Here is a 17,813-nt window from a genome sequence, read left to right as displayed (position 1 = left end):
TAGACTCCAAGGAGTCTTATAATAGCTCTTGTTGCTGGAAAAATGGTGTAGAAAAACTTTCTTGAAGTCTTTGAATTTTCGAATAGACTTCTCTGGCAGTCTCTTGAACCAACCCTGTGTGGCTCCTCCGAGGGTAGTAAGAAACATCCGACACTTCACCCCATCAGAGAATTGTTGTAATAATGCTACGTTTTTTAATTTCAACAAATGATCTTCTGGATCTGTTGTTCCGGTGTACTCACCGATCTGAAGATTTTGATACCGCTTAGGGAGCGGATCATCCAGTACACTCTGAGAGAATGGGGAGATGACTTTCTCTGGTGAGCTATCGCTAGTTATCATCTTGATCTTACGCTTTTCTCTATCTGGTGCTTCACCAGAGGATTCTTGGAACACGGGCCTCCTACCCCCTTGTTCCATGGGAGTGCGAAGGAAGGCTCGTGGACGCCTTGTCGGAGAGACAACAGCTGGAGGAAAATACGCATGTTCCTCCTCTTCCGGTTTCTTTCCTTTTCGATGCTCAGTAGTTGAAACTGCTGGATTATGAGCTGTTGGTAGAGTGGCTCCAGTGTGGGCTTGAAGTTGTTGTTGCTGCTGCTGTAAGGCTTTCTGTACGTGAGAATTGATGAGGAAATCCAAATCCTCACGACTGATAGTGAGTAGGTTTGATTTTCCGGCCTCTTCCATCCTGTAATCTCAGATTCAGGTGAATTTCCCACAGACGGCGCCAAATTTGATCCTGTCTGAGATGCTAGGCAAGACGAAGATCCGGAAGAAGAAACCCACTGTTGATGGAGAAAAAAGCCTGGAAAGCCTCAATCCGAGAAATCCAAAGTGGATCGGGGAAAATAAGGTTACTGAATGTCTTCCTTGTGCAAAGATCCGATGACGAGAGAGAAAACCAATCAAAAAGACACACAAATTTGGAGCCTCCCAGATTTCCTGCGTACAAGAGATCGACCAACATTATCGTCAGTGACCTAAGACCGGGGTGGGAATCCCTGGCTAGGCCCTCCGACGCTCAAGTCAGTGATCTCTCTCGGTGTGGAAGAAGGAGGAAGAAGAAGATGAACAGTAGCTGGAAATTAGGGTTATGAATGTGCGCAACGATGTGAACTTACCTTGCCAACGGAGAGGATTCCCCCTTTTATACCACTTCATATAACCTCCGTAGTCATGAAGTGGACCCCGGTTTGTTAGAGTTTGTTATGAGATGACGTAAGTCATGTACTTGTGGTGAATGACTTTTTAAGGAATCTTTCTTGTACCCCAGATGTACCTTCTTTGTCGTTTAGCACCTGCAAAACAATCTAAAAACACATTTCCCGTCAAAATATATAATTCCTGTCATATAGTTACATATTGCAGATATCTTCATTAATTATCGTTTCACCCCTCCTGCTGCAGATAACTCAATGTACCAATATTCCTTATATCGATCGAAGTTAATCATGATTAGGTTTAGTTAATAAGGCAACCTTCTATGTTACTGATCCTAACTAGCCCTAGGCTATATTTTATCAAGTATCTTTCCCAGGTATTGGTCCATCGGCCGGTCTCGGCTTTCCTTCTGGGAAGCATATTTTGGTCGATGCGAACGTACCTTCTTTGGAGGTATATCCCAGCCGATATCGGCCTATCTCCTTTGAGGTATATGCCAATTGATATGGGTCTCCTCCTGGGAAGTATATTTCGGTCGATACAAACCTACCCTCTTTGGAGGTATATCCCGGCCGATATTGGCCTACCTCCTTTGAGATATATGCCACTTGATATGAATCTTCCTCCTGGGAAGTATATTTCGGTCAATACAAACCTACCTTCTTTGGAGGTATATCACGGCCGATATTAGCCTACCTCCTTTGAGGTATATGCCAATTGATATGGATCTTCCTCCTGGGAAGCATAGTTTGGTCGATGTGAACCTACCTCCTTTGGAGGTATAGCCCGGCCGATATTGACCTATCTCCTTTGAGGTATATGCCAATTGATATGGGTCTCCTCCTGGGAAGCATATTTCGGTCGATGCGAACCTACCTCCTTTGGAGGTATAGCCTGGCCGATATTAGCCTACCTCCTTTGAGGTATATGTCAATTGATATGGATCTTCCTCCTGAGAAGCATATTTTGGTCAATGTGAACCTGCTTTCTTTGGAGGTATATCCCGGCCGATATTGACCTATCTCCTTTGAGGTATATGCCAATTGATATGAATCTTCCTCCTGGGAAGTATATTTTGGTCGATGCGAACCTACCTCCTTTGGAGGTATAACCCGGCCGATATTGACCTATCTCCTTTGAGGTATATGTCAATTGATATGGGTCTCCTCCTCGGAAGCATATTTCAATTGATGCGAACCTACCTCCTTTGGAGGTATAGCCCGGCCGATATTAGCCTACCTCCTTTGAGGTATATCCCGGCCGATATTGGTCTTCTTTCCTAAAAGTTTGTCTCGATCGATATTGGCCTACCTCCTTTGAGGATATCCCGGCCAATATTAACCTATCTTCTTCGTTTGATACTCTCCCTTCCTTTCCTTATCGGGGACCCATGAAACCTAACCCATATCAACAAACTTTTAAAATTATTCTGAATATTTTATTTTTAAATATCATATCCAGGGGGAGGATATTTAACAGTCATCTTCAAATTCATTCTTAACACATTTTGAAAAATTACATGTTTTAAAAAATTATGATACTTATCAAATCATATATTTTGAAAACTGTTTCAATTTTTGTAAACTGCTTTTAAACCAACTTTAAAAGATGTTTTTGAATAGTTTTTTTTTAAAAAAAACATTCATGCAAAACCTAGTCTTTTAAAGTTTCATTCTTGAAAAAGTTTCATCCTTGAAAATTTTTGAAAAGTTTCATTCTTGCAAAACTTTTTTTAAAAGTTTCTTAAAACTTATTCATATTTTAAAGCATCTTACAAATATTTTCTAAGCTAAAAATTCTTGTCCAAAGTATTTTGAAAAGTTGATAGATCTTGAAAATTATTTTGAAAGTTTCTTAACAACTAGTTAAACTTTAAAGTTAGTTGTGTAAAGGTTAGCTTTCAAAACCTAGTATAAATCTTCAAAGGCTTTCCTTAAAAAATTTTGCTATTTTTTTTGGTTAAAAAATTACAAGTGTTTTGCAAACTTCGTTTTTCGATTAGTTGGACAAGTTTTCTTTAACCTCCGCCAATAATTCTAAAAAAATTTTGTTGTTGCCAAAATTTCACTACTTTCCCTCATTACTTTACTTAGCATTGTTTTACTCATGCTTTTATAATGAATGTCAAAGGGGAAGGATTAGAGATTAAGTTAGCAAACACAAGAAAATCAGAAGTGAACAAAACTAATTATCTCAAACTTTTTGCTTCTCTTAAAAATAATTTTGTGTGCATACTTTGTATTTTTTTTTTTCTAATTCAACACAGGTTGTCATTGCATCAAAAAGGAGAAGATTGTTGGTGCAGTTTACACTAACGGTCTAACTCAGATTTTGATGAATGAAAAGTAAGTTAAATTAGGTATTATTGTGATCTAACCAATTTACCAAGTGTGTAGGAGTTAACCATATAGGTCGAAGGGTCGACCGGATATCTGGTGAGAAGTCCAGATAGATCAACGGACTAATCGAATATCTGGAAAGAAATCCAGATAGGTCGATGGGTTGATCGAATATCTAGGAAGAAGTCCAAATCGGTCAACGGGCCGACTGGATAAAAAATATAGAAGTCTAGTTGGGTCTGCGGACCGGGCAACTGGTAAACTAATAAGTAAAAGTAAGTCACTGGAGGAGAGTGACTAAGTGAGGATGCATCCCGATTGAGGGGACAATAGACATCGGTCCAGTTTAAGTCTATTTTGGATCCCTAAACTAAGATCTTGACTAATTCCTGATCATGGAAGGACAGGAACTAATTACTACCACTTATTATAATTGTGCTAACTTTGTTTTGTAGGGTAGATGTTTTAATTATTAAACTAACACATTTTGCAGGGTAAAAAGGAGCAAAAGCCTTCGGATGAACAATATCTGAAAGCGCTTTCAAGCAGTGAAGGCGCTTTCGTACTGTTTATGAAAGGCACCTTCCAAGGGATAAAACTTGATCGTTTCGAAAATAAGTTACAGCAAACTTCAGGATAAAGTTTAACCCATCGGAGGTGCCTTCCACGCCAATGGAAGGCGCCTTCCATGCCCTATATAAGGCAGTCTCGAGAAGGCTTCAAAAGATAACACATATATGAGCTACTATGCATCCATTTGAGGTTCTGACTGTTACGAGCTCCTGCTACGACTCTGCTACAAAGCTGCTATGCCTGAAGACTGCTCTGAGGACTTCTGATTTAGTCGGCAGACCGACATCGACACACGAACAAGCCATTTCAATTCTTATGTGTCGGTAACAAGTTTTTCTTGTACTTAAATTCTGCAAATGAGGAGTGTAGTCTGTTACACTTCTTCGATCTTCCTTGTATTCAATTTCCTCTTCTGGAGGTATCGGAAAAGACTTTTAGTGGATTACCCATCGATAGGTCTGCGGGACCTGGGTCTTGGAGTAGGAGTTGCTAAAGGCTCCGAACCAAGTAAAACCGCTGGTGTTTTCTTATGTTCTCATTTCTTTTTAGTTTGCTGCTGCGTACTAATTTTTGAGAATACTATTTTTTTGAAAGATACGTGATTCACACCCCCCCCCCCTCTCATGTGCATCTTGATCCAACAAGTGTCAGGTTCTAGGATTAGTCAAACCTGGCCCGAACCCGTTCTATTGTCATCCCTATATTTCACCAGACCTTTTAAATCAAAATTGTGTAGTTCTATTCTTGACATGATGAGCTAGCAAATATAATAACATTGTTACTTGCTCATCTACCTCCATATATCTGGTTCCTTTCGGCCCTCCTTCACTTTCAACCATACAACACAACTTTGCAAAACTACTCCTATTCATTCTTAGATGTGCTTTGCAAGTAGTGTCACTCACATATGCTAAATTATATATCATCCATCTCCTAACAAAAATGTCATTCACATATTGCCTTTTCAAGTAATATGATCTATTATGCAATTCGACTAAAATACAACACATTTGCAAAAACCAATTCACTATATTCAAGATCTCCAACCAATGCATTAACACAACTAGATTGCTTTTTCTCATTATATTTCTAGTCTTTAAACTAAGAGAAGTTATGACTACAAAATAAATAAGATTAATAAATGAAAAGGTTGCAAGATACTAATTTTGATAAAAACATATAACAAGTTTTGAAAGTGGCATATACTTATAACTACACTAAAAAAAAATACATGCATTTATGGTGTTGACGATTGTATACACAGAATGACAATTGCAACTTTTTTTCCTCTTTTTTTGTGTGACATTGGTGATCTCAAACCATAAGTTGTTTATACTTATTTAATCAACCTCATGTCTATATTAATACTCACTGATTGTTGTCTTCGCATAACAATCAATTGTTGGTGCAGCGGGGACCGGCAAGAGGGGGTGAATTGCCTGCAGACAAAAATTATACCTTCCTCAAAGCTTTCCAACTCTTAAAATAAAGCAACAATATTAAATCAACTACAGAAATAAAAGGAGACAGAAATTAACCTGGTTACAACCAAGAGGGTTGTTAATCCAGGGCAGTAAGAAAAGCGCAGTAAGAAAAACTCCTTTTCAGAAGGCGAAGAAGCCTTTTACACTTTAATAGCACAATAGTTGCTTAAACAGAGATTACTAGAGTTGCTATTTCGTTCGTGATCGTTGTACTTCAATAGCTACCCGAGACCCCCTTTATATAGGGGTTCTAGAGCCTATCTGTTAACCTGATCTTCAGGATCAAGTTTGACTCGAGAGGGATCGGTCGACCGATCCCCAGGTTCGGTCGACCGAACCTGCTATACCTGCCCATCTTTTCGTCCAGGTGCAGTCTCTGTGGATCGAGCTCAGGTTCGGTCGACCGATCATTGTGTTCGGTCGACCGATCGGCCAACGGTCTTCCTCTGCGCTGGCCCGATCAAAACGCTCGATTGAGTCTCTAGATAAACGTTGGTTCGATCGACCGATCAAGGGGTTCGGTCGACCGATCAATCCCCCAACGGCTGGCTTGCTGACGTGGCTTCTGACGTGTCACCAGCGGTTAGTCTTCTGAGGATTGGGGTTCGGTCGACCGATCATGGGGTTCGATCAACCGAACCGTTGACAAGTCAACTCCAGTTGACTTGCTCCGGTTCGGCTCCTTGGGTGATTGCAGCCATCCGGAATAGGGCTCACCTGAACCCAGTTCCCGGCCTTCTCCTCAAGCAGGCTTCCGTCCGGCTTCTCGTCCCTCGAACGTCGCGCACGTTCTTCTCGCTCCACCGGAGTATTCTTTTGCAGCTCTCTCGTCCTTCGGACGCACCGAGCCCGTCGGCTCCCTTCCCGTGCCGTCCTTCTCGCTAACTGCGTCTTCTGCTCGACTTCCTGTGCTCCTAAGTTCCTGCACACTCAGACATAGGGGTCAGACAAAACGCAGGACCTAACCAACTTGGTTGATCACATCAAAATTACCACGGGGTCCAACAATCTCCCCCTTTTTGATGTGCATCAACCCAAGTTCAAGTTATGGTTAAAAATAGACCAATGTAATTTTAAGAAAATTACTAAACTAACAGGTATAGCATAAATTTGCAATTGATAAAATTGCAACACAGTTTAGAGAAGAAACAGATTAAAATTTTAAAATTTTAAAATTTTTCTTAATTCCCCCTTAACTCCCCCTAAACTTGTACTTATATTTATTCTCCCCCTTTGATTACAGCAAAAAACGGGGGCAAACAAGTTACAGAAGTTGAATTAGGTTTAACTTTAAAAAAAATTCTAAGTGTTAAAAAAAATTTCAAAGTTAGGATGAATATTTTAGAATTTTCAAAGGAAAATTTCTAAGTTAAAATTTCAAGAAACAATTTTTAAAAAATTTAAAGAGTTCCTAAGGATATGTTTAAAAACTTTTCAAAGCATTGTTTAATTCTAATATTAATGCTTTTATCAGAAGGTTAATTAAACATTTTTATTTCGATATTTCGGCTTCCAGGTCGTGGCGAAGCACTAGGCCTTCTTGGTTATTGGAGCAACAACCACTTCCTTAGACAAAGCTTCCATAAAGAAACTCAAAGTTTAATTTTCTCACTGTAAGCTTTTTAATTTCTGAAAAAATTAATCAAGTACAGATTTTGGAACCCAGTAAAGGTTCCTTCCTACGGGATTCTTTAAAAACATAGGGGGTATATAACTTTTAGGAATTTTTCTAAGTTGACCCTGATGTTGTTTAATGTACCAATTCAATTTTCCATAAATTCTAACTTTTGATTATGGAAATCTATTTAAGCATGCATCAGTTTTCAATTTTTTCAATTTCTAATTTTAATTTATCATTCTCTGATTTTAGATGATCATACATTTCTAACGGGCATGCTCTTGCTAGGTTCAATTTTAGTTCAGCATTCTCTTTTTCTAATTGATCTAACTCTCTAGAAAGAGACTTGATAAATTTAAAAGATTGAGTTGGGGTTAGATTGCGTACCTTACTTACCTATTCTGGTGACGCTCCCCCTTCACTGTTGCTTTCTTCTTTTGATGTTCCTCCCCCTTAATCAATGCTCATTTCTGAGCTAGATGTTTCTTCTAGCTGATGGTTGGCCATCAGTGCTAGTCCCGAGAATTCTTTGACTTCGGACTCGGAGGATGAAGAGTCGTCCCATGTCGCCTTCAGATTTTTGTGCTTGGAGGAATCTGGTTTCTTGTACTTGGTCTTTGTCTTCTCCTTTTGCTTGCTCTTCAATTTGGGGCAGTCATCCTTGATGTGCCCCTCTTCGTTGCAGTTGTAGCAACGAATCGTCCTTTTCTTTCGTTGATGCCTCTGCGATCTAAACTTATTAGTATTAAAAAATTTATTGAAGCGTCTTACCAGAAGTGCTGCTTCTGATTCGTCGACCGAGGCTTCGGAGTCAGAACTATTCATTTTTGTCTTTAAGGCAATGTTCTGACTGGTCTTCTCTACTCCATTGGGCTTTGAAACTCGAGATTCATGAAGTTCAAAGGTGGAAAATAATTGTTCTAAGGTACTTACCTCAAGGTCCTTAGAGATGTAGTATGCATCTACTAAGGAGGCCCACTCTGGAGTTCTTGGGAAGGCATTGAGCGCATACCGGATAGAGTCCCGGTTCGTTACCTCTTCTCCAAGATTAGTTAGTTGCGTGATCAGCTCTTTGATCCTTGCTTGGAGCTGCGCTACCTTCTCGCCTTGGTTCATCCGGAGGTTCGTCAACTAGTTCTGGAGGATGTCGCGCCTCGCTAGCTTTGCTTCGGAGGTACCATCATGGAGCTCCAGGAATTTCTCCCAGAGATCTTTCGCGGAGTCGTAACTTCCGATCCGATTTACCTCTAGAGGTGGCAGTACACTGAGTAGATGGAACTCAGCCTTTCCGTTGGCGACGAAGTCGACTTGCTCCCTCTTGCTCCATGTGTTTTCTTCTTTATCTTTCGGCGCTGCAAAACCATATTTCATAGTAATTAAAATATCAAAGTCTGTTTTAAAGAATACCTCCATTTTTCGCTTCCATGTAGCGAAATCTCCGTCGAACTTCGGGGGATGGATGTTCGCGCCGGCCATTGTTCTGATCTTTGTGCTTCGGATGGCAGTTAGTCCCTCTGAGGCTGTTGGGCTCTGATACCACTTGTTGGTGCAGCGGGGACCGGCAAGAGGGGGGTGAATTACCTGCAGACAAAAATTATATCCTCCTCAAAGCTTTCCAACTCTTAAAATAAAGCAACAATATTAAATCAACTACAGAAATAAAAGGAGACAGAAATTAACCTGGTTACAACCAAGAGGGTTGTTAATCCAGGGCAGTAAGAAAAGCGTAGTAAGAAAAACTCCTTCTCAGAAGGCGGAGAAGCCTTTTACACTTTGACAGCACAGTAGTTGCTTAAACAGAGATTACTAGAGTTGCTATTTCGTTCGTGATCGTTGTACTTCAATAGCTACCCGAGACCCCCTTTATATAGGGGTTCTAGAGCCTATCTGTTAACCTGATCTTCGGGATCAGGTTTGACTCGAGAGGAATCGGTCGATCGATCCCCAAGTTCGGTCGACCGAACCTGCTATACCTGCCCATCTTTTCGTCCAGGTGCAGTCTCTGTGGATCGAGCTCAGGTTCGGTCGACTGATCATTGTGTTCGGTCGACCGATCGGTCAACGGTCTTCCTCTGCGCTGGCCCGATCAAAACGCTCGACTGAGTCTGTGGATAAACGTTGGTTCGGTCGACCGATCAAGGGGTTCGGTCGACCGATCAGTCCCCCAACGGCTGGCTTGCTGACGTGGCTTCTGACGTGTCACCAGCGGTTGGTCTTCTGAGGATTGGGGTTCGGTCGACCGATCATGGGGTTCGGTCAATCGAACCGTTGACAAGTCAACTCCAGTTGACTTGCTCCGGTTCGGCTGCTTGGGTGATTGCGGCCATCTGGAATAGGGCTCACCTGAACTCAGTTCCCGGCCTTCTCCTCGAGCAGACTTTCGTCCGGCTTCTCGTCCCTCGAACGCCGCGCACGTTCTTCTCGCTCCACTGAAGTACTCTTCCGCAGCTCTCTCGTCCTTCGGACGCACCGAGCTCGTCGGCTCCCTTCCCGTGCCGTCCTTCTCGCTAGCTGCGTCTTCCGTTCGACTTCCTGTGCTCCTAAGTTCCTGCACACTCAGACACAGGGGTCAGACAAAACGCAGGACCTAACCAACTTGGTTGATCACATCAAAACTACCACGGGGTCCAACATCAATTACAGTATTTGTTGTAGGAATGATAGTTTCTATTATCACACTATGTTTAACTTGCCTCTAATTTCAAGATTGCTATGCACTAGCTAGAAGTCTTCATATAACTGTTAATTTAATGGAAACTAAAGAACAAGACATAATATTTTAGAGAAAAAAATAAAAGCATATTTACTTTAGGAGGGTAAAACAGGACATGTCAAGTTGATGTTGAACGTCGATGTTGATGGAGGCAGTGGATCAAAACCTTGATGAAATTTTAATAGGAAGCAGAGGTGAAGGAGGTAGTGTCAGCATCGATGCTGATGGAGGTGGCGGTGGATCAAAACTTCTGTGAGGTTTTAATGGGAAGCAGAGATGAGGGAAGTGGATGTTAGTGTTGGCATCGATGTTCGGCGTCGATGCTGGTGTCGATGCCAATGCTAATAGAGGCACTGGATGAGTGTGCAAGGCGAGGTAGAGGTGGTGTTGACGAATTCATTAAGGAATTAATTTGATGAGATGAAATTAGGGTTATATTTGATATATTAAATCTTAAGATTGGAATATAATCTAAATTACATGTTATTAGTAATCGATTATATAAATTTATTATTTTTTATAATCTAAATGACATTAAATTACAAATTTAAAATCATATTAAATAAAATAATCAATCTTCTAATTGTATCTCAAGTGATATTTGAACCTCATTGTATAGAAAATCCGTTTCTCCTCTTGCGTCATAACCCAGGCCTATTTAATTGCACTTAATTAATCCATAATTCATCATTAAGCACTTAATTAATTGCAATTATGTTTTTTTTTGTTTTAATTAAATCAGTCATCAACTGCTTCAGCTGTGGACCTTGAAGCCGGTTGATAAAACCTAGAACAGCCATGGCCGCAGCTGAATCGAAGGACCAGAAGAAGCAACGAATCTGCAGCGCACGCTCGATTTCCATCTCTTCCAGCTTCGATCAAGATGCGAAGCTTCAGTAGCGGTGAATAAGTGCAGGTCAGATGATCCAACCGAAGAGAATCAAGATGCTATCCAAGAGGTCAGTCATCATCATCCTCGTAGTTTGCTCCACCTTGTCGATCCTCAAGCTGTATACATTAGCTCCCAGCGCGTCAGGGTTCGGGGATCCCTCTTCCTCCTCGCCCCCCAGGGATTTCCCTGACTCGTCCCACAAAATCGATCGAGATTTACTCAGCCCGAAGGAGTATCAGCTTCTCTCCGACCTGGTTGCTGGCAGAGCCCCCTGCAATCTACTATTTTTTGGACTCAAGAAGCAGTTTCTTGCTGTGGCTGCTTTGAACACCGGCGGCATCACTATCTTTCTGGAGGATGATTCAGAGAGGCTCAAAGCTAAGGTGCCCAAAGGGATTGGGATCTACCTCGTCAAGGGACATGAGAGAGCCGGCACGGCATATGAGCTGCTTGAACATGCCAGGAAGCACCCTTCTTGTACCCTGCAAGGGGGTCTATTGGCTGGATCTGAGTGTAGGCTTTCGCTCAAGAGGCTTCCGGAGGCTGTACAAAGGAGGAAATGGGATGTGGTTGTGGTTGATGGACCGAGCGGAGACCAACCCGAAGCTCTGGGAAGGATGGGGGCGATTTATACAGCAGCCATTCTTGCACACAGAGGAGTCAAAACAGATGTTTTGGTTCATGATACTGACCGCATGATCGAGAAGTGGTACTCATGGGAGTTCTTGTGCCATGAGAATTTGGTTTCTTCCAAGGGAAAGTTGTGGCATTTTAGGATAACAGCAAACTCCAGTTCTGATAATTTTTGCTCCCAAGCTGCAGTTCAGATTCTGTAAGACAAGACAGATCTCAACACTTCCATTGATTTAAAGCTTTTGGGATAATGGCCCGAGATTGATGTAGGTGATCGAGGAGTGATTTGATATGGCACTGAGGTTTGTTAAGTTTGATATTGTATGATTCAATTTCTGGATACACAGTTGAGTACAGTAGTCAAGTTCATTTGACCAAATAAATATCACGGGCTAGAAATGTTTGCTGCATGAAAATGCTTTTTGAGCTATCATAACCTGCAAAATCCAGGTAAGGTGTTTCTTTAATATAACCTGCACAAGGATACATATCTTGTGGGAAGTCCAAATCAATAATAATTAAATCAAGTTTTGGCAATTTGCAACCTTTTAGTTTCATGTAAGGCTCTAGTTGCATTCCAAAAATACTAGTAACTCAACTTATACATATGGAATCCCTTGTGTGGTAAATATTTCATCACGTAGGAACATGTCGTCATGTTGTCTCGTGCAGATGATTTTATTGTTCATTCAATAGCAATTCATTTCTAGGATAGAGATGTATGCCTTGAATTATGTCATATCTTATATGAGCTGGAACTTAAAGTCCTTGCTTAGATTTCAGTTTTGTTTGTGTTAATTGATCTCAACTTATGCGATAGATGTCTAGGATATAAAAATGTGTCTTGCTTCTCATTTATGCCAAACTAACGTAATTATGATATTACCATTCGTTTGAACTAATCAACTTCAGTTTCTCAATCCTTTGAAGGTTGGTTATACATGGTTTTGTAAGTTTATATTTACTTGGGAATTTCCTTTTCTCAATTCCCTTCCTGCTATCATGCTCTCTACAGAGTTGGCGATTATATTCCACAAGCTCATGAAATGTGTCTACCTTTTCTATACTACTAAATAATAAACCAAACAAGAAAATTTTAAATTTTCATGATCTTATCATATCATGTGACAACTATGCAAAACCCACATCAACTTAGTCATTACACCTAAAGATTTAACATTTATACCTACTTGTTGAACTGTGTCTTTGTTCAATACAAAATCACTTGAACTTTCAAATTCTCAATAATCATGTAAATTTGCAAACACTAGTTATAATAGTCAGAGCTGATCTATTCACAAAATCAAGCCAAGAAGGCAAGTGAATGAGCCATTTGTCCTGTAATAACAATACCAAACATAGAGAGAACTTGTTGGAACTCCATTTATCAATGTTCAAGAATTAGAATTAGTGTAGAAACAAGGCAAGGTGAAACAACCGTTCTAGTCCTTTGTTCAATCACTCTGAAGAATCAAGTATCAATCTAAGGATCACGCATCCCATGGTGGCTAGTTTGAACTTCAGATGAAAGCTCACTAAAGTCAGAACCAATAGAAGAAAGATAATGGAATATTGTATTGCTTTGTAGAGAGAAATTTTGTCATGTTAAGCCTGCTTAGGCTTCCATTTGTTCTCAGGTACAACTTTATGAAGATCCTCCTGTAGTTCTGTTGTTAGTTATCTAGTTTGAATCCCTCGTACTCCTAAACTGAGACAATAGTACAGGTAGTGTTTTTAGTTGACGAAGATTTCCTCAAGTATTTATGTTCTCTTTCTAAAATTCTTTGGATGAGTTTTCACAGAAAGTGAGAGAAATTTAAGCAGGTGAGTTTCTGCAACACGGGTAGCTAGCAGAAACAGTTGTTTTATGTTTTCTGGAGTTTGAACACTCCCATGATTAACTAGCTAGGTTTTGTACTGACTTGAGCTTGGTCTAGTAGGAACATGAGTTTGGTTGGAACTCAATTCGACCTCGGCCCTTCTCATGGTGCAGCTTAAACTGAAACCCCTTTTGTTGTGTGATGGGTCCAAACTGAAGTGTGCATGAGTTTTGCTAATATGGTTGATTGAAAAGCTATTGATAAATAAGATCAAAAAGTACCACTGCGAACAATGAGCTTTTCCTATGTTTTGTGATAGGGTGAACAAAACAGGGACATAGAAAAATCTGGTACTCGGCATTTCATTTGGAATTTAGGACTGAAGTGGCAAGTGACTTATATTTAATAAAATCAGTTTACTTATATGAATACAAATGGTTATATAATTCAATAAGGCTGGTAGAAGAGATTAAATTACTTTATATAAAAATCCTAAACTGTTATTTTATTTTGATCTATCACGAGTAAATGAGTAAATAAATAAATATAATTTTAAAATGATTAAACTCAACAACTAATAAATTTAAAAATATAAAAATTTTAGGTGGCGTTTGGTTCTCTCCTAGGAATCGGAATGGGAATGGGTATCATAGTATTATGGAATAGGAATAGGTATGAGCTTGGGTATCATTCTTAAAAATAATGTTTGGTTAGTTGAATATTTTCAATCGGAATGAACCTAAATTCCTTTTTTTATCCTTAGAGGAAAATAAGAGAAAAAATTAGATGGAAGAGAAAGTTGAAAGTGAGAAAAATATAATGAGAGAGAAAGTGTGATGAAAAAAATGAAGAGATGGAAAGTGTGATGAGAGACAATGAGGGGAGAGAACGTGATAGGAGAGATTGAAAAGAGAAAAAGTATGATGAGAGAGAAAGAGTGATGAGAAAGAAATGAAGAGAGAGAAAATGAGAGATTGAGGAGAGAAAATTTGATGAGAAAATGTGATGAGAGAGAGAGTATGATGGAAAAAAATAAAGGGAAAGTGCGATGAGAGAAAATGAAGAGAGAGTGTGTGATGGAAGAGAATGAAGAGAGAGAGTGTGATGAGAGAAAATGTAAAGAGAGTATGGTAAGAGAGATTGAGAAGAGAGAAAGTATGATGAGAGAAAAAGTATGATGAAAAAATAAGGAGAGAATGAAGAAAGAGAAAATGATGAGAGAGAGTGTGTGATGAGAGAGAATACAGAGAGCAAATGATAGAAAATGTGTGATGAGAAAGAATGAAGAGAGAGAAAGTATATTAAGAGAGAAAATGTGATGATAGAATGACGAGATAAAGTATGATGAGAGAGAAAGTATGATGAAAAAATGAAGAGAGAAAATGATGAGAAAGAGTGTGTGACGGGAGAGAATATAGAGAGAAAATGGTAGAGAATGTGTAATGAGAGAGATTGAGGAGAGAGAAAGTATATTGAGAGAAAAAATGTGATGATAGAATGAAGAGAGAGAAAGTATGATGAGATAGAATAAGGAGAGAGAGTGAAATGAAAGAAAAATTGAGCAAATATACTAAGAGTATTTTCATCCAAAATTTAATTCTAATTCTCATTCCATCAAAACCCAAGGGAGAGGGTGAGTTTCATTCATACCCAAATTTTTAAGTTTCAATCCAAAATCTTGATTCTATTCTCATCAACCAAACACAAGATTTAGAAATGAATTCATTCCCTCATTTCCAAATCTTTAAACCAAACGCCACCTTAAATAATCTAACAATCAAGCCATTTGAATTAAAGTAAAATTTATAATAAAAAAATCAAGGTAAGTTTAAATAAGCATCTCAACAGGAGACTCAGTTCAGCTCAATTACTTTGGCTCAATGACTTTATCAAAAACATCACATATTTTAATTCAGCTGGGCTAGTTTACCACCTTAATTTTATAATTTTAAATAAATTTATTTATTTATTTTTTACTTTAATTAAACTTTATCCGATTAAAAAAAATTGAGATGATTTTTTGAGCATCAGGTACATCAACTTAAAATTCACTTGGACAAAACAGACCCAATTATGAACCACTTCCCGGCCCATCTAAACTCCGTTCCCTCACTCTATAAATATCCACGTTCTACTCTCTTCAAGCAAACCCTAGCGGCCAGTCGATGCTTCAGGTACGCTTCAAACTCGTATCTCTTCTTTCTCGTCGCTTGTTCAGTCTCTCTTTCAAATCTCTCCTTGTTCCTGCGTTTTCTCTTCCCTACTTCTTAGTCGATTGCTGGCAAAGTGGCGTCCACCTGAAGCAGATCGCCATGGTCGAACACCTCTTGAGGCCAGCCAAAGCTAGCCGTCGACCTATGACCGAGCGGGCTCTTCTTTTCCGCACGAGCCTCGCTCTTGTAAGGATTCGATACATATCTTGTTTCCGATGGTGCATTGTCTCTATTTCAACTGGTTTTTGAGAGGATCCCGTGCTAGTTGCGCTGGTAACTGCGATTTATCGTTTCGCTAAATCCTTCGCACCCATCGGCTTTTATTTTTTGACGATTTTTTTTCTCGATTCGTAAAACATTTGAGGATTTTTTTTTTTTTTTGCGATTTTACTGGAAATAGTAATCTGGATGAAGAACCAGGCATAGTCAGGTAGCTGCCAGTGATCGATTGGCGTGATACAGTTACATGCCTGGCAAATCAATGTTGCCCCATCGTTACACGTAACACTTCTCTTTTCCGTGCTTGTGTGCTACATCTGGGCTGGATATCGTTTATTTCCGGGAAACTATTCGGATTATAATTTCCAGTTATCTGTGTTTGTTTGGTGAAATAATTTGTTGGATTTATCTTTCAGATTAGACTCTGGTGATCTTACAGATCAAAATTTCATCTGAGCTTTGAATTGAACGTATCAAAAGTGTGCTTCTAACTTCATAGGTTTGATTCGTTGATAACTAATCTGTGTTGCATGTTCTATGTTTGAAAAAACAGTTGAGATTTAAGTTCCCCCTTCCCCCTTTATGTAGCTCTTTATACTAAAGAGGGGTCACTCTTTGAAGATCAGTTAGAAATTTTCATGGGCTATATTTGATCATTTTAGAATTATTTGGCATAAATGGGATACGGATGCTAATTAAAAACACATTAGTTAACCAGTCAATTTCATATTGTAGTAAATTAAATGTATAAAAAAAGGATGGGATGTTCTTTTAATAATAAATTAAAAAAAGGCACTATATTTTTTATTTATCTGATTTTGTCTATATTATTTTTTTTTAAAACATTTTTTTTTGTAAAAAAATTAAGATTGTGGTCGGGCTTATGTCGTTAAGGTTATTTTTTACCCGCCGAGTATTTAAAAATTTTTGTGATACAGTCGACCCGAGGAATTTAATTGAATTTGTACTTGGCAAGTTTTGTAGTAAATATGATGTTTCTGTAGCTCAATTATAATGACATATATGGATTGTGATAGCCTCATCAAGCTGAATTGTATGAGTTGATAAGTGTTTCCCAAGTTTTGGTTGAGTTTGATTTGAGCTTTAATTCTTGAATTCGAATTTAGTTTACAATGAAATTAAAGGGTTTGTGAATGAATTGAGTTAGGCACGAAAAATAGCTTTTTAAAAAGCAAACATGCTTAGTTTGAGTTCGTTAAACAAGTTTTAGTTTGAACTTGTTAGGCGCATAATCGTGAAAATCACCTAAGGTGAAAATCAACTGCATATCCCGATATTTATTTATAAAAGTGAATAATAAAAGCCACCACTTGCAGTGAAAATTACAATAAACTGACCACAAATAAGATTGTTATCCATGCCAATGACGTCACAATAGAACTTACGGTTTCAGTTTAGAATCAAATATAAAAATGTTAACAAAAGAATTGATCTCAATCAAAAAAATGACAATAGGTCGAACACTCGAACTTTAGAAGCAAACAATGCAAAAAAAACAAAGGCGTTGTAAACCTCAAAAAGTAGAAAAAGGAAGGGGAATATGAAGAAAGTAAAAAACTAGCTTGGATTACGAAGATCAAGGATTGTTGACGCCGGACTACTGGGGATTTGAGTTGGAGATTAGGGATTCGACTGTTGTTTCCAGGCTGTTGGTCTATTAGGAGGCGATGATGAGGTGACTAACGAGGGGATCAGTCGTCACGAGGCCATGGTGCAGGCTTGGATTTAATGATACCAATTTGTGCACAAAAGAGACATGTTCATGAGCCTTGAAATGATCATGCAAGTTCATGAATCAAATATTATTAAGTTTGATAATGTATTTGAGATTGAAATCAGGCTTGAGCTTGACTTTGGAAGAGAACCAGTTAACCGGTCAGCTGATTCAAGGCCAGTCATTGTGTTAGATCAGCTTGATGAGTGCCCGGGCATTTCCCACTGCTTGTGAGATAGTTGGCCATGCAAGTGCTGGCCTGGGGACGGCTTGCAACTCAACCTGCATCTGAAGAAAGTCGATATGCTCAGTTATGTTTGGAGCAGATTTGCATATGATTTTGAAGATCGAGTGTACCGATCTTTGGGGTGAGGATTTATCTACAATAAAAACAAAAGCTTGTTCGGTTCCTG

At 39.2% G+C, this 17,813-nt stretch overlaps 1 protein-coding gene across 1 annotated transcript; it reads left to right on the top strand.

Moving 5' to 3' along the window:
* The first annotated feature begins 10,645 nt into the window (after positions 1-10,645).
* Positions 10,646-11,829, top strand: LOC122041296 (glucuronoxylan 4-O-methyltransferase 1-like). Its single transcript, XM_042600935.1, has one exon. It carries the CDS (start codon positions 10,810-10,812, stop codon positions 11,614-11,616), a length of 807 nt encoding a protein of 268 aa, XP_042456869.1. The 5' UTR covers positions 10,646-10,809; the 3' UTR covers positions 11,617-11,829.
* Positions 11,830-17,813: the final 5,984 nt, after the last annotated feature.

This window comes from Zingiber officinale, chromosome 2A, assembly GCF_018446385.1.
Source record: "Zingiber officinale cultivar Zhangliang chromosome 2A, Zo_v1.1, whole genome shotgun sequence".
Classification (NCBI taxonomy): Eukaryota; Viridiplantae; Streptophyta; class Magnoliopsida; order Zingiberales; family Zingiberaceae; genus Zingiber; species Zingiber officinale.
This window is presented reverse-complemented; position numbering and strand designations above follow the sequence as displayed.

What these genes read in the sequence shown, in the direction of transcription:
- LOC122041296 (XM_042600935.1), top strand. Translation starts at nt 10,810, where the DNA reads ATGATCCAACCGAAGAGAATCAAGATGCTATCCAAGAGGTCAGTCATC.